At 35.8% G+C, this 18334-nt stretch overlaps 2 protein-coding genes across 4 annotated transcripts in view; one reads left to right on the top strand and one right to left on the bottom strand.

Moving 5' to 3' along the window:
* The window catches only part of Arhgap6 (Rho GTPase activating protein 6), a 511034-nt gene that overhangs the window by 113805 nt on the left and 378895 nt on the right, over positions 1-18334 (bottom strand). The window lies entirely within an intron of this gene.
* On the top strand, positions 8358-17975 carry Amelx (amelogenin X-linked). 2 transcript variants are annotated; one of them, XM_038316289.1, is made up of 6 exons: positions 8358-8411; positions 10292-10339; positions 11727-11771; positions 12114-12479; positions 16091-16136; positions 17971-17975. In XM_038316289.1, exons 1-6 carry the CDS (start codon positions 8358-8360, stop codon positions 17973-17975), a joined length of 564 nt encoding a protein of 187 aa, XP_038172217.1. The 2 variants fall into 2 exon arrangements, with proteins under 2 accessions (XP_038172217.1, XP_038172216.1); XM_038316288.1 differs by having other exon boundaries at positions 12042-12479.

Genomic DNA, 18334 nt, shown 5'->3' with positions numbered 1-18334 from the left:
TTTCACACACGGAAACTCTTGGTTCATTATTTTTTAAAAGAAGGAAATCAAAATTTTGAAAATGAAGGTGGGAAGTGTGGAGTTTCTGGAACCCTGAGATATTGGTCTTTTGTAATAACACAGGGGTCTAGGTCTCCAGCCAACTTCATACCACCTTATATCCAGCTCAGTTCATAGGCACCATAGGACTACAACTCTCTACTTAGAGCAATCAGGTCCTTCTGGATATGTGACATGTCTGGAGACAGTTATAGCTTGTCATATTTTGGTGGGGGGGAGTGGGATAAGGTGGGGTGTGGCTACTGGTATGTAGGGAAAAGAGCCTGGGAATGCTGCCGAACATACCACAACAAATAATTGGTTAATCCCATATGTCAAGTATGCCAGAGTTTGTCAGAGATCTGTTTTTCAAGCATGTGTTATATGACTCCATATGAAATATTAAAAACAGGAAAATCCAAGAAGACAAAAAAATCTATAGAGACTGAAAATACATTGTTGTTTGGGGCTCAAGAGTGGAGGCAACTAAGAGTAACTGCTAATCACTATTTCCAGATAATGAAAATGTTTGAAAATTAGATTATGTTGATAGATAGAAACTGGGTCAGGATACTAAGACTGCACATTTTGAGGTAAATTTTAAGGTATGAAAATTACATATGAATAAAACATTTTCAATCCTTTTAATATGTTTCATTTGATTTTATTTTTAAATAAACAGGAACTCATTTTATAGAGTAATATCTAGGTGACTTGAACAATAATATCTAGCAAGAGATCTCATATGCTGCCCGATATTTAATATGAAAATCATTAACTGAGCTCTTTACTTTTTAAATATATATGCTATCACTTTGTCTAGGACCATGAGATATGCGAAGTGTTTATGATATATCATTTCTGTCCAAGAACAATGGAAGAAAACCCTATATATTAAAATATGAGTAATAATTTCCAACCTTTTGACAATTTTTTCTTTGGCTCATTGAAATTTCTCCCTTTCTTCCCCTGCAATTACTTAAATTGTGACTCTTGAACAGATCCTGATGGTGCAGCCTTTTAATCCTAGCACCAGCAAGGTAAAGACTGAGGAAAAGGTCTGAGGCCATCAAGAACTATGAAGTTCCAGTCTAGCCGGTAGTATTAAATAGTAAGACCTCATGTCAAGAAAGAAAAGAAATAGTCTCTCTTACTTTTGCAAAACATATTTAAGATTGAATATTATTAGAAACGCCTTACTTAGGAATGCCCATTTTCCAGGCATTATAGCAAATGTGCAAAGTTTTCACGTATCTGGGCCAGGCACAATGGATCAATGGCCCAAGCATAATTATGCCCTAGTCTGTCCTCTGCCAAAGAGTAAATTTCTTGCTTCCCTTGACAGTATAGGGACTACTGGCCAATGTGTGTGTTTATTGGACAAAAGTAGGATATCAAAATGAATTTTGGTGCATTCTGTCCAACAAACATAAATAAAATCTCTTTTTTACATTACTGTGTTACCTCTGTTAACACAGGTATAACATTTTCACTCCTGACTATTACCAGCTAATTATAACCCAAACAACACGCTGCCATCTGCATATAATTTCCTTCATTGAAAGTTGTTCCACCAGATACTTAGCAAAAGCCTGCAGACTTTCCAAATTACAAGCTATATGAATTCTTTCTGTGAATACTTATATTACTAAAGGTATTATCTATATGTAATCAAGAAGGCCTTTCTCACTTTCAAAGTACTGTGCTTTTATCTGAACTTTTTATTCAACCTCCCGCCATGCCAAAGGAATATTAAATAAACCCCGGATCTAAGAAAGGGTTAGGCATATCTTGTACTCATCAATCCTGCTGAACATGAATGAAAAACTACTGTGGCCCAAATGTCTTATGGGTTTATTGAATTTACAGATTACCTTAAAGGATGAAATGAAATGCTGGCTACCCAGAAGTGTTCAGGAATGAGTTCCTTACACAACTACTGTTAGTATTTTGGTAAAACATCTGCACAAATTGAAATAAGAAGGAAGGGAGGGAAGAAGGAAGGAAGGGAAGGAGGGAGAAAGGTAGGAAGGGCTCTGGAGACAGAAGGTCTTTCCTAGTGAGTCAAGTATTTCACCTAAATTACTGCAGTCTTTGCCTATGAAGAATTCACACTAAACAACACTATTTTCTATATTTTCACAATATCATGAATAATTTTGACAGTTTTACCAGTCAACCATCTAGCACCTATTTTCTATACGTTATAAAAAGTACCTCAAAGGAAGTATAAGACACAGTACATTTCAAGGGTTTCAATGGGTCAAAAGTAATCAATGTCTGTCAGAATCAGTAATTGGTGACATGCCTAAATTTGTACTCTATATTCCAGAAAATATCCATCTTAGCAAATGGTATTTTCTATTTTCTTAGAAAAATAATTTTCGAGGATTTCTTATATGAGTATATTGTATTTGGATCTTTTCTACCCCATCCCTCTTCCAACTCTGTGTTCCCCCAATCACATACTTTTGAGTTCATGACTATATTAATCCAGTATTTTCATGAGTTTAGGGCTGACTCCTTAGGATTGGGCTTATGCCTTTTTAAACAGGACAAAAAATACTGGTTTTCTTTCTTTAGCAGTCATTGTCATTGTCTGTAGCTCTTCACTTAGGAGTGGAGTCTTGTGAAATTTTCCTCTATCCATATGGAAATTGCATTTCCTTATGAATGAATTCTACAACCAGATAATTTTCTTTTCTTTTGTAAATTGTTTTTATTGAGCTATGTATTTTTCTCAGCTCCCCTCCATTCTTCTCCGCTCCCCTTCTACCCTCTTCCATGGTCCCCATGCTCCCAATTTACTCAGGAGATCTTGTCTTTTTCAACTTCCCACATACAGTAGATCCATGTATACCTCTCTTAGGGTCCTCTTTGTACAACTAGATAATTTCAAAACTAACTTTAGTTCTAATTACCCAAAAGTAGTTAGTCTTGGGATGGTTCTAGAATATTAGTCAATTCTGAGTCTACTTTAAGAGAAGGCTTGAGAATTGAGGTACTATATAGCTGATATTAAAGGGCCTCGGTATTCACTTTTCCAATGACCACTCTCATAAATCAAAAGTGGCTGAGACTCAGGAAGTAAGCCAGATGATAGAATTATAAAGCATAATAGAAAATATCCTCCCTGAAGTCACCATCTGCATCAAATGCTATGAAAATGAATCTCTTGGGCAATTCTCACAGGTGACCACGAGTACCATGAGCAGATCATGTTGTTGGAGAGTGTTCCTTTGCTTGAAGTTGACAAAAAAATCTCTAACTAACTTAGTTATATGGCTTCTCAACAAACCATGAATCAGAATCAGCTAATTTAAAGGGGACAATTTGCTAGCATAAGCATCCTGGGAACAGCAAAATGTGATGGGTTGCAAATCAAATAAAAGAATAACAACTACCAAAAATGACAAAAGAACTATTTTAATTAAGAAGGGCATTTAAATTTATTCACTCATCACTTCCAAGGACAGTGTTTAGAAGTAGTAATAAATTCACACACTTTTTGTTCTCTATAATAACAAGAATAGCCTGCAGTTCATATGTAGTCAGCACAAATATATGCAGTTACAGATATGTGAGATGAAAGTGGGACCAAATAAAGACACATTTGGGATCCATATCATTACACTTGACTTAGAGATAGCACATACAGGAAAATATCTTATGCTTAACATTGTTTTAAATACTGATTTAAAATAACAAATAATCAACTTCATAAAGAAAGAGAAACAGGATAATTCTTGAAATCTTATACACTCTATCTACTATAAAAATAATATTTTTGTAAGTCGTGTTTTCCAAAATCAGCTTATGCAAAAATGAAATAATTGGATTTAGGCAAAATTTTAATTGAGATTTGAATTTTTCTCCTGAAACGCTCAATTTTATGGATTTTGAGTTTATTGTGCATATTTTTAGAGTAGAGTGTGATATTCAGAATTACATGATCATATCAAGCTAATTAGCATTTTCTGAAAACTTGTTTCTAGTTCTATATTCATTTGCTGGCAATGGCAAGATTTCATCTTTATTATAGGACAACAAAACAAGATTGTGTACATGTACACTTCATTTATCCATTCATCTGTTGATGAGCATCTATGTTGATTCTGTATCTTAGGTGCTGTAAACAGTACCACAGTTAACCTGGGAGTGCAGATGTGCCTTTGAAGTAATGAATTCATTTTCTTTGGGTGTATACACAGATATGGATCTCTGGATCATGGTAAAGACGGATTTTCAATGTTCTGATGGCCGAGTATTGAGAATTTATATCTTTACCAAGGCGTGTAGCACTTTTTTTCTTTAAATATTTGACAGCCTTTGTTACTTCTTATCTTTGTGAGAGTAGCCATTTTAACTTTGGTAAGATAATATCTCATCATAATTTTGATTTGTATTTTTCTGATAGTTAATGATAGTGAGCATTTCCATGCATTTGCTGACTACTTGTATTCCTTCTTTTTGACAAATGCCTATGTAGATCATTTTTCCATTTTTAACCATACTTGAGCATTTCTTTGGTGACAATTTCTCACTCTGTAGCCCAACTGTACTGAAACTTACTGGTAGACCAAGTTGTTTTCAAACAGTGATGATTCTCCTGCCCTCAACTTCTAGAATGCTGAGAATACAAGTATGAACCACCACAGATGGTTGTACTTGATATTTTTAAAAATTATATGAGTGGTAGCTAAATTAGTGGAAGAAATTCCAGATAAAAATCTGTATTTTAATATCCAATAATTTAGGACATGACATAGAGAGAAAAAAAAACAGAAATAACTGTATCATTTCTATGGAACTGGCCATCAGTGTCTGATCAACTGCTGTACACAGTGAATGCACAGTAATTGCCTTAGTCAGAAAATAAGTGTTATAATAAGAACACATCTGTGGATCACTGTGACTGAATCTATCACTCTTTCATTCTTGAAAGATAAAAAACAGTAATGAGATACACTGCATGTGGCTGTAAGGCCAAAAGGAATTCATCAATGACTTTATTAATTAGGTCTTTCTTATTAGCTACAATTTTGTAAAAGAAAATATGTTCCAAATCCTTTCAGGCATCCCAATACTTGTAATTAAATAAAATGAGTGGAAGAGTGAATGAAAATATATGATCAACATTTTCCTTACTCTATCATTTTACAACTTCCTTAGAGAGAAAATGTCTTGCGCCTGATATATATGATTCAGCAATAAGCATATTCATAAAAAGTACAAACCGTGGACATATTTTTAGAGTCATATTCTGTGTTCATTATGTGGTAAACATTTGGCTTATTATGTCCTTCCACTTACTACTCTGCCATTTTTCTCTTCCAAATTGAATGATCTACCTTTCATTATGATGTTCAGTTGCTTTTCCTCATTTATTCTCAAAGATAAACTTTGACCTTAGTCCACCTTAGATCTTAAATATTATTCGTATACTTTAAACACCATTTTCCAGGTAATAGGAGAGGTATGGGCAACAAACAACTTTCAGTTTCCCTGTGTATGTGTCTCGCCTATTTTTTTACACTAATTGTCTTAGGTAGACTGTATTATTGTACTCTTCCTACATATGAGGAAACCGTGACTCACACATCTAAGTAATTTCTCAATGTTCCCTCCGTCTGGGGTGAAGCAGGAGTCAAGATTAACATTGTCTAAATTCAACATTGTCATGAATACTATACATTACACACTCATGACTATTTTCTCCTTGTACTAATGGATCAAGTTGAAGGGTCTAGAAGTTATGTATATTTGTGGCTATAGAAAAATAGGGATATGTGTGAAAGTTGAAAAACTCTGTATTTGAAAGATCTAACTATGACACCTGTTTATGGAACATCATTTAATACTGATACAAACCCCGTTAATCCCTGTCATTAGTTATAAATTTATGTCTCAAATGATCATATTGCAGAATAAAGTAAAGCCAACCCATGCTTTATTAAGGCAGAGAAGTAAAATGCGCGTAAATTTAATAGCGAAGTCAGAAGTCCTCTTACAAAGTGAGTGGACTTGGTTAATACTGTTTAAGTAAAGACGAGACGGGCGCAAACGTGGAGGCAATGCCGCTAAAGGGACAGTTAATAAGCACTTAAAAAGAGATGTCAATTTCAGTTTTCAGTCTGAAGCGCTGGACTTGGTGAGTGCTGGAAAAGTCTAGAGCGGTGGTTGTCATCCTTCCCTTGTGAAAAGGTCATCTGAATCATGAAGGGGTAGCGACCCACAGGCTGAGAATCACTGGCCTAGAAATGCCAACTGGCTCTGTAGTAGAACCAGGGCAATATCTCCTGTTACACATGTTTCTAAGTATTCAAGTATATTTCCAAGAACATTCTCTGGCATGTGGTAGGTATTTACTTTGTCCCTCGGGGAGTGCATTAGAATAAGCATTGTGACTGTAATAGTCTTGAGGTCACAGTAGTTTGCAGCGCAGGTGGTTTTCTGGAAAGGGCCAAGAAGGTGGACATAAGAGTAGCGATAAAGGACACAGGGGACAGAGGAAATATTTTTAATAGAAGCAGAAAAAGAACACTGGCAACTGTGGAATTCTGAGAGAGTTTTGGATTTTTTTTTTACCAGAATAAGATATGAATCTATGCCTCCTGATATGAAAAGTCTGGAGAACCTTAAGCGGTTTCTAAAAAAGGACAATGTCAACTGCTAGAACTGAGGAGTAGATGATGGAATAGAACTTCCTTAAAAATGAATTCAAATATATCAGCAGATGCAGTCAACTCATTTGCTGACTTGAAGAAGTCTCCCAAACCTATTATTGCCTGTAATGAAAGACTATATGCACTAATCACAACATGCAACCGTAACAGTGCTCACAGCATCTAAAAAATCATGATACAGGGATTTTTCGATAGACTCAGCAGATTTGTCATTCTGAAACCTGATTGGCTGCTCTAGATGCTCTGGATGATATAAATTGGGGCCCAGAGTTGGAAGAAGTCAAAGGATCAAGCATCCCTGAGCTTCAGACAGAAACTCACTCAGAACACATTCAAAGGTATGTGGAGTTTATTCATAATTTACTATCTTAATTGTGGTCATTTTTTTCTCTGAATTTTATGTTTCAAAGGTGTGAATATATTGCACATTTCTATTACTCTCTGCCATCCACACCATATGTGCTTCTTCAGCTTTAAATAATTAAATTATAGTCTCTGATCATTGAAATGAATTTTCAGCTTTGTGGTACAGCAATGCATCATTTCTGTAAGTTTTAGGTCAAGGATTCCAAAGCTTTTATGGAGCCAGATTTCACACCAAAATGTTTATTTGCTTTTTAAAATTAGGATAGTGAATTTAACAGGCTATGACCTACTTCTTTACAAAGTTTGTTTAATTATATAAAGTGTAAATGCCTTTTCTTATTAACTTAACCTCTGTAAAAAGAATAGATTTAGAAGGTAGAAAATCTCAATGTACTTTTCATAGCCAGCACCATTACATGTTACATTCATATCTTATATGTACTTCATGGTGTTGTCATAAAGCAGTGTACATTTTTTGGGATGGCCAGTTCTTGCTTCATGTCTCCATGACATTAATATGTAGAATTCCACTGTTGACAAACAAAAAGATGATGTAACTGATGGAAGACAGAATTTTTAGGTAGAATTCATTTAGAACCATTAAAGAAGCGGAGAATGGTAAGCACTGTGCCCTCCCTTTGGTTTAACCACATCTTTTGATTTCCACCTGGAACTCAAAGCTGTTATGAGATATTCTTGTCTAAAATTCTACAGATGGTGACATCTGGACCTAAACCAACTCTTCCATTAGTCTATTCTGGAAAATAACTCAAAATTGTCTCAAATAATTAGTTTATGCTTTTAACAGTAGCACTGTTCAAGTAGGCTATACCCAACAAGAACATTTTTATGTCTTCTTACAAAAGGATAAAATTACATTCATTTTATCTCCTCAACTTTTCTATTTGAGCCGGTTCTTTTAATCATTATTTATAGATCATTTACCTCCTATGAATCTACAGGCTGTATATATACAGAAAAATGGTATACAAAATCATTTCGGTAGATAATTTGTCTTTCTATAACTTTTTAAGCTTTAGCTAAACTGAAAGGCCTCTTTAGCATTATTTTGATACAGAAGCAGTGATATAGGTTCAAAATGGGAATCACACATGAATGAAGTCCTTTATCAAGAAGGACCCCATCTTTTTATTATCAATACACTAATGTGGACTATATGAATGTATGAAACATAGTTATGTTTATTCCTATAAAAATACATTTTTAAATGGCTGGTGTTGATTTCCATTTCAGAACTATCAAGAAATGGGGACCTGGATTTTGTTTGCCTGCCTCCTGGGAGCAGCTTTTGCTATGCCCGTGAGTAAACTACCCCTTTTATTGATTGTATCCAATTTCACAAGCTTGGAAATACAAATCTGCCCCCCAATGGTTGGTGAATTTCAGGGTTTCATTCAGCACAAGATCTAATATCCCCAAGTGTCTAAGTGTTGAAGAAACCCTTAAGGAACTTTTAAAAAAGAAAACCAGGAATGTCTCCACCACAGATTGTAACTCAGTACAGCTGAAATGGGGCCAAGCACTCAACATTTTAACAAGCATTTTACCCTCAGAGAACTCTGCCGTAACAATTAACTTGTAAACACCACTGCCCATCTCCACAAGGAGTAATCTTACTTGAAGGAATCTTTGAAAGGCATCCAGAAAAAGTGTTTACTCAACCTTAGGCAAATGTGACATCCAAACAATCTCTAAGACTCAATTCCTCACAAGTTTTAAATTTTCTTCTTGCCTTAAGGAGGTAACATTTCTATATTTGATACTCCGACTTGTACCACCTCACTCTTCCCCAAGGACCTCCCACTTTGGTGCATTGATTCACTCCTTAGGTAGGACTTGACCTTAGCATGTTTATGGAATTCTGCCTATGCCAAAAGCATAGATATCAAGCAATTGTAGTAGAAGGTCTGTACATTACTGTTCAAATGTACCAAAACAAAGGAAGTCTAGCCCACTCTCCAGACACAGGTACATAATGGCAGAAAGCTAAGAACATACACTAGCAAGGCTTTTCGGTGGTATAAAGAATATTCGGTACAACAGAAGCCAGTAGGCTTGTATACCTGCCTCTTTTCTCTCACACAAAAGACCAAGATTTTGTGCTATGTGCTCTTGAAATCCTGCATTTTGATGATTCCTCGTTTTGGGAGAAGCTGACATTTATAAATTCATCCCCTTTTAATAACCCAGTCTCAGAGAGCTTATATCAAGATAAAATAGGGAAGACAGCTACCTAACTAGTGTTCATTTGCATTCAGATGAGAGTGAATAAATTGGGCTGCAAAACACAAGCATTTTTGGAAGAGTAGATTTGAACTGACCTTTCAGTAGCTTTGTGTCTGAGGGAGGTTTTCTGCTTTATGCTCACACCTTTCTGTCTCCTGCCCCCCCCCACCAACCAGAACTTCCTAGTCAGCTGACCCCACTTTGAGAAGCACAGACAGGTTTGGTTTAGAAAATTGTTCAGGTTGCTTTTTATTTGGAACTTCTAAATTTCTGTCATAAATCATTTATAGAATAATAAAAAGGGTTGGCCTTGATCTTCAATACATCTATTATTTTATTGTTCAGAGGATGGATTTGGGATGTTTGTATTTTATTATTCTCATCTTGTTCTCACATTGAACAATAGAGTTAGGGTGTTATTTATTTACTTTGCATGTTAATTACTAGGCATCCCTTTGATATTTCAACACTTAACCAGCTGATCGTTAAAGGGACCCTTGGGGAAACAATTCCTTGCTTGTTGCTATTTTTCAGTTGTGTAATAGAAATATACCTCTTTTCCTAATACACAGGGAGTTTGAGCAACAAGTAAATGGGTGGCTGGAAAGGGGTAGGATTCTTTGATGGTTGATGAGCTTAATTCAAAGATTCCTGGAGGAAAAAATGTATGCTGCCTTCTGCTTACAGGTCTCCCACTAAAAGACTATGACCCCTGGGAAAGTCATTTAGCTAATCAGAGCCTCTTTAAAATGAGAAGGCTTCTCCACCACAGTATACATGCTCAGGCTAAAAGTAGACCTCAAATACATTCTGTACTATGTATAAGCTTTAGACATCCTTAATGTGAACAATTGATATTGACTTAATTTCTTTCTTTCTCTTCCTCTTTCTCCTTTTTCTTTGTTTCTCCCCCTCTTTTTCTTTGAATCTGCCCTCTTCCATTTCTAAAAAAGCTACCACCTCATCCTGGGAGCCCTGGTTATATCAACTTAAGCTATGAGGTAATTTTTCTATTTACTAATTTTGACCATTGTTTGAGTTAAAGATGTCCTGAGATCTGTAAAGAGTGGTGTGTTGATTCTTCATTCAAGATGTTTCTCAAATGGTCACACTTTTTCAGTTCCCACCAGCAGCTTTAAGCCCCGACTGATGGCCTCAAATCTGCATTTCCCAGCACCCTTCTACCTGGTCACTCTGACTCAGCCTCTACTTTTAAACCTAGTTTTAAATGTATCCACCATGAACTACCACTCAGGAAGGCTCCATGATAGGGCAGAAACTGAACTCGGCTTCAACAGTCTTGTTCTGTGCCAGCCTATAAAATTCGAGGAGTAAGTAAGATGTTAAAAACTTTTCTAGCTGGAAAAATTGCTGATTCAAAGACATCCACACGCGATTGGCTCTGCTAAGTGATCAAGGAAAAGTGGTTTCAAAGAGTATCTTCAGAGTGACGGAAAGCAGAAGAGTTCTAGAAACAGGGTTTGGGGGGGGTCTCCTCAAAGGCATGCAAATTCTATGACCTTGGGAAGATCTGTTTTTCCCCACGGAACTTTGTTTTCCTCATCTAGAGAAGGGAGACAATGATAACTACATTTCAAGAATATTATTTGGAGAATAATAAAGGGCATGGAAAGAGCTATGCCACTCATAACTTGAGTGAGGTTAATAGTTTTTTGTTGTATTGATTAAATAATATACCATACAAGAGAGTTATAAATCTGAGTCTAACTAATAAGGCAATACTGTCTAGAGAGGGATGAAATTCTTTATTTATCTCACAGGTTCAGATAAAGATATGAATCTGTTTACTCATATAAACTGAAGAAAATTGCTAGTAGGAATCTGAGGCAAATTTTACTGTTTCATCTTAAAATGTTGATATATTTGATCAAGAAATCTATGTCTTAAGGATAAAAGGAAAGGTCTCCACCCTCTTTCTCCATTGTGATATCAAATAAGAAAGGATCAAATGAATATTAGATCACATTGTTGTGTCATAAATTTTTAATTGTTTGTTTTGCTCTTTCAATGAAGAGCAGGAACTGTGGAATTAAATCGAATTACTACTCTTGTAACTTCAGCTAAGTGAATGAACCTACCTGAGTTTTCATAACATTACCTATAAAAGTGAGGGTGATACCTGCCTCAGATCATGTGAGAAAACAGGAAAAGTGGATGGGATGGATATAACACAGTACCTGACACATAGGAAACATCCAACAAATGTTTACCTTCTTCTTTCTTTTGTAGAAGTCACATTCTCAGGCTATCAATACTGACAGGACTGCATTAGTGAGTCTATATTTCATACTGCATTAGTGAGTTTAGTATTTAGTTCTTATGTAGTTAAACATAATCAAATGCATTCTAATGTCTCTTTCTCTTAAGGTGCTTACCCCTTTGAAGTGGTACCAGAGCATGATAAGGCAGCCGGTATGTAAACATTTTGTTCTTCATTCCCTTTAGAGAATAGGCATGCATTTTAATTCCCTTTTAAACTGAAATATCATGTCTACTCCATCTACAAACACTAATGGGAATTTTAGTTTGTAAAAGGTCATATCTGTGTACACTGTTAGAAATTCTTGCAAAGGAAAAAATGACTAAAATATTCATAAGGTCATAATAACAAACACTACTGCTACTTCTCCAGTTAGAAATCAACTGAGCCAATGGTAAACCTGACTCTTTGTTTCTCACCAGTATCCTTCCTATGGTTACGAACCCATGGGTGGATGGCTGCACCACCAAATCATCCCTGTGCTGTCTCAACAGCATCCCCCGAGTCACACCCTTCAGCCTCATCACCACCTCCCAGTGGTGCCAGCTCAACAGCCAGTGGCCCCCCAGCAACCAATGATGCCAGTTCCTGGCCACCACTCCATGACTCCAACCCAACACCATCAGCCAAACATCCCTCCATCTGCCCAGCAGCCCTTCCAGCAGCCCTTCCAGCCCCAAGCCATCCCACCCCAGTCTCATCAGCCCATGCAGCCCCAGTCACCTCTGCACCCCATGCAGCCCCTGGCACCACAGCCACCTCTGCCTCCACTGTTCTCCATGCAGCCCCTGTCCCCCATTCTTCCTGAGCTGCCTCTGGAAGCTTGGCCAGCGACAGACAAGACCAAGCGGGAAGAAGTGGTGAGTATACCTTGAAGCCAGAAAAAGACAAATCGTAGGAAAGCGATTTCACAGAATTGGCCCCAGAGTTCTGAGTTCCAAAACAAATCAGATCCCAGAGTTGCAGACTCTTAAGGTCTTTGCTTCTGTTAGTCCAAGCATACATTGTATCTTTCCCCTTCTTTTCCCAACTGATTTGTTGACAGGTCTTGGTAATTAACACCATGGATTTTGTGGTAAATTTAAATTCTAATCATTGAATTATCATCAGACTATGCATTACTGAAATGTAACCATTTAAGAATAACAGAACAGCTGAATATCATTTTTCTAGCATTTCAAAGGTTTGACTAGTTTGAATAGGCTAAAACTACAGGAAGATTATAAAAGGAGTAATTTTTGAGAATAAAGAGAACACGTATTTGAACAAGCTGAAAAAAGTAGATGGGAATTATCTTTCAGGACGTATAGGAAAATTGCCTGTCTAAAGTGATCACTCAACTTGAAAGTGGCTAAATTAGTGAGACTGTTAGGTTCTTCTTCAGTACTTGGACTCCACAGACTAAGTATTTGACAAGAGGTTGTCACAATATAGCATTAAATGCTCCCATGTTACAGAAAGCTCTTACAAACAAGTGAGAATAGTTAATGAATGATCCTTATGCACACAATATTGGTTATATATATGAAATAATACTACGCACATGGATTCAAATGTGATAAATGCTATTAATGATTATCTACTAAGAATAAAAGAGAAGCGGGGCAGGAGTGACCTAGATTCTAGTCCTAGCTTTTCCCTCAAAAAAAAAAGTGGTTGTAGGGTACCAAGTTACTTCTATTTTGTGGGTGATTCCCTTCTTTAAAACAGGGAAAGGAAAAACCCAGATAACTCTAAATAGTATTGCCACAGTTTCCTTATAAAAATACTGTCCTGCATGTCTTCACAATTGTAAGCCTGTTTATGAAATGAGATAGAACTTTTAGTAGTTGACTAGACTTGAATAACCTGGTAGCTATCCCTGATTATCCTAGACTAAGGTACATGTTCTCTGTTTGCATGCAAAAGGGGTTTATTTGTGTCTTTATTACTGATTAACTCCGTGGATGTGATCATGTGTTTTTAGCTTGCCCAAACTATTTGTGGAAAGGTGACTTTGGGGAGGTAGTATTTACTTTTTAGACTCAGTACTCTCCTGTTTAAAATTAGAGAAAAAATACTGATGATTGCCTAGAGTTGCCTTATGGAAAACGAAATAAAGTAATGAGATTAGAGCAGGCAACACTTGATGCAAGGTGGCAGCTACTATTATATCATTAAATATGTCTTAGAGGCTTGAACATAAGGAACTTCTAGTTAATAGCAAGATGAGGAACTTCAGAAATTACAGAATCAAACTCAATGGTTGTACATTGTTTTACAAAACTGAAGCCATAACTTATTATTGTAAATAGTATTCACTAGGACTGTTTGTAAATTATGTTAATTGTTCCTTTTGCTATATTTTTTCAGGATTAAAAAATTCAGAAAATGAGAGAACCGAAGTGGATACTTCGGTTGTTTTTTAGGAATAACTCAAGAACACAATGATTTGTGCCTACAATCACTTAGTAAATTCTGTAACTAAAAATAAGTATCATTAGCAGATAATAAAATGTTTTAAAAATCATTCATGTCTTGTGTTGAATTAAATTTAAAATTTCCTATCACTTGAGAGAACTTATAAGTGACTTTTTGTGAATAATGTAGGGACTGGTCATTTGCTCCGACAAATTGACCATTTAGCAGGCAAATCATGACTATATGTCTTCTCAGAGAACCTTGATAGTATCTCAAATCTTTTCTTAAAGAGAATTTGTACATCATTAACAATAGCTGAGAAAGCTAAAGAAATTTCAGTATGGATAGTCATTGAACCTGAACCAAATGAAAGCCAGTTTAGAAGAAAAATTCTTTACATTGAAACAGATAAACTTTAAGAAATGCTTATATTCTAAATCAAATTAGGACTTGCAGCTCTAGCTTTACTCTTCGCACCACATTAGTAATCAAAATCTGGTCTTTTGAACTCATTTTACAGAAAAAATATTTTCAGTGAAATTGTTATATGGAGAGTATTTCACTGAATTTGAAATTATTGAAATAATCATTTTGCCTAAGAAAAATTTAAAAATGGAGCTTCAAACAGAGAATTGCAGTGATTTTATACACAAGTCATTTCTTTCACTTCATAATCTTTAAGCTGATGAAGTCTACCGCATGGTCTTCAAAACGTTAACAGATGCATAAAATGGACTTAAAAGAAGTTTTCTTTCCCACTCATATTTATATTTGAATCATTTTTTCCTCTTACACCCACACAAAATTGTAAACAGTCTTTGCAGGGTTTATATTACACAGCATCCACAGTAACTTTATTCCAGTACCTTCATGATTTAAGGTCCCTTAATCATTTTTTGGAATGTATAAACATAGCTTTACTGGGAAGGTATCAATATGCAGACAAATAAGTTGATTTTTAAAAAACTGAAATGTAATAAGAAAGGTAAGAAAACAATCAATTAGCATAGGCCACTTTTAATCAATTGACTAAATATTTCTCAAGCACTCAGTAGATTAGGTACTATACTATACATAATAGTAAAAACAGTAATTCCCTATCCTTACAGTTCTATGAGAGGGTTGCAATAAGATAGCTAATCAACAGTAATGGATGCCCAAATGGCATTAATCCTATGGCAGTAATACAGTCAAAATTCTATGGCACATAGCAGTCACAATTAGAAGCTGTTCATCAGCTTGCTTACAACTCATTCCTCATTGGCAGAGCTGGAACTGATCCCAACATATGGCCTTCCACCTACTCGTGAGAGAGATGTGTCCTCTCTACTGCCCAGGGAGAGAAGGTCCATTCATTTACACCAACTATGGCATCAGTTACCATAGCTTAATACTGCTTGTCTCTTCTTAGTTGAGGGAAAGGTTGTAGTGAACCATGAATATAAAATGAGAACAAAGGACAGGTTTCTGGGAAGAAAGAACTCTTAGGGATTAGGAATCCTTTTTATTAAAGGATGTATAGCTACACTCTAGGAAAAAAAGGGGTGTTGTTCTTTTGATCATTTGTCTGAAATTGTGATTCATGGAGCTGTGTCTGCTGTCTTGTGATCAAAAGTTGGAAGCAGAAAAACAAAAACTCCTGGGGATATTGGTGGCACCATTGTGTCCTGAAATTACCCATCCCTGGGACCACCTACAGCAACATGTTTTATATTTCAATGAGAAGCATGAGCCAAGGAGCTTAAACAGAATTACCATTTTTGTAGCTGTGTTATGTAAATTGACTCTAACTCTTCATGACTATCTCTAAAAGATGAGGGTGATTGTACTTGCCCAGACCATGGACAAGACCTTGCAGAATGTGCTGGACTGTTAGTAACATGATACTTGATATAGGAGCACTGGACATGGCTTTAGCTTCTTTCTTTTGTAGAAGGCACATTCTCAGGCTATCAGTACTGACAGGACTGCATTAGTGAGTATATATTTCATACTGCATTAGTGAGTTTAGTATTTAGTTTATATGAAACTAAATTAAACCAACTGCATTCTAATGTCTCCTTCTCTTAAGGTGCTTAACCCTATGAAAGTGGTACCAGGGCATGCCAAGGCATCCGGTATGTAGACATTTTGTTTCTTATTACTTTAAGTTAACAGGCATGCATTTAAATCTCTTCTTTCATTCAAATATGTCCACTCCAATGTGTACATTTAGTGCTAGCACTGATGAAATTCTGTCGGAGTTGAACTGGCTTCAAATGGCAAGGAGGTCATAGACATATTACAATGTTTATAAGATAAACCTTTAAAACTTGAGGTTTTTTACAATATTTTTCATATTAAATAACATCCTAATTTCAATGACTGCCTAATATATTGCTCACATGTACCTCACAAACTTTACTTTTGGGTGCCTATGCACTTTTTCTTGAATGTTTTATGATATTGGGTTTGTACCATATTGAAGAGTTCAGCTTCAATAATAATGGCTATGATTAGTAAAATGCTCATAGTTCATGTATTCAAAAATATGTTTAAGAGCAAATACTGAGGATAGATATTGTAAAAAAAAATCTGTAATTATTTTTATCGAAGAAAATAATGGCTGCCATACTACTCAAATCAACATGTAGATACACAGAATTACAATGCAATGTGATGTTTCAAATTGCCCACACACAGAGAGAGGAGCATAGAGAGCGAGAGTAGAGAGAGAGAGGAGAGGAGAGGAGAGAGAGAGAGAGGGAGGGAGAGAGGGGAGAGACGAACTCGTATTACATTTTATACCTGTACCATTCACACATTAGTCATATTGGGGCATTTATATCATTTAAAATTCAAAAAGATTAAAATTTAAAACTTAGTTTCTTGGCCAGATTTTATATTTCTAAATGTTCAGCACCCCACACTGGACAAAAGACTCCCATATTGGGCAACACAGATCTAAGACACACTGTTAATAGAACTGAAAATTTTATCAGTGTTCCTCTATGCAATACTTCTGAGGCAGAAGCAGCTTATTTATTAACTCCAAGATTTGAGACAAAAGATGACACAAAACAGATTGACTGGTTAAAAGTGAAGTTCTCCCTAAGAGGCTATTTCCTAAGCAGGTCAGAGATCATAATCTTAAAAGAGGGTTTTCTAAGAACTGGAAAAATTCTGTTTCTTTCTTTGTCAAGCAATTATACACTGCACGGTTTCTCCTCTAGTTCCCTTTCAAAACAGACAAATCTGGATTGAAATAAATTCCTTTCCCTGCTCGTAATAGAATTGTTTTGACACTAAGGATGGTGTTGTCAGACCTTGAGCCAGCCACATCTGGACTGGAGGTAGGTTAGGTCAGCCCTGGACCTCGAACTTCGCTGGAAGAGGTGAAAGTTTAAGCTGATGAAAAAGTGAAACTGAGAAAATTATTTTGCTCAGTTTGATGGAGACTTATTGACCGGTAAACTCCAGAAAAAAACCTGCATTCTCTTCTGTTTTTATAATTCAGAAATTGCAGTGTAATTATGGCATATACAATGTGTGTACATACACAAGTCCATTAGATTGACCTATAGTAAAAGGACATGTAAAGACATGTATCATTTGAGCAACTTGAAATATTAAAAAGGCCTTCTCTCCATTCCAACCACCTAAAGAATATATAGTGATGCATTAACATTCCTACCAAGGTACATCACAGTTTATTCAATAAAAATTCAAGAAAAATATTTCAAGTTTCTTCATTTATTTCAAGAAACACGTTTACACCTCCTTTCCTAACTCAATACAAAATGGAAACTATAGACTCCTCCACACCCTAAACCTGATATGTGCTCCTTGATAATAAATGGTAAGCAGACAATACCAAGAAATGAACTTAAGCACCAAACATAAAAAGTTATGTGAAATAAAAATAATTGTGTTGGTTTTAAAGTAATAACAATGTTCTATGTTTCTTAACAGCTTAACATGGAAACCGCAACAGAAAAATGATTTTTACCAGTCCTACCTTCCAAGAACATAATGGCATGTAGTAGTGTTCAATATTGCTTTAATAAAATTCTCATCAGCTTACATTTGTTGTGAAGTTCTTTGCTACTTGTAGTTTTTCCTTTGGGTGATATGTTTGTTAATTGGTATCCCCCTTTTAAAAAACAATTAAAAAGTATATAGCTTTATCAGTAGGGGTCTTTGGCTGAAATTTAGTTATTCAAAATGCTTTATGAGAAGAGTTCACAGAGAGTCGTATGAAACAGCTGACACTTATAAAAGATATATGATTATTGGGAATTATGGGATGGAAGAGGTGAGGGGTAAGAACATGGTA

Source organism: Arvicola amphibius, chromosome X, assembly GCF_903992535.2.
Source record: "Arvicola amphibius chromosome X, mArvAmp1.2, whole genome shotgun sequence".
Classification (NCBI taxonomy): domain Eukaryota; kingdom Metazoa; phylum Chordata; class Mammalia; order Rodentia; family Cricetidae; genus Arvicola; species Arvicola amphibius.
Note: the sequence above shows the minus strand (reverse complement) of the source record. Positions and strands in the feature narration are given on the sequence as shown.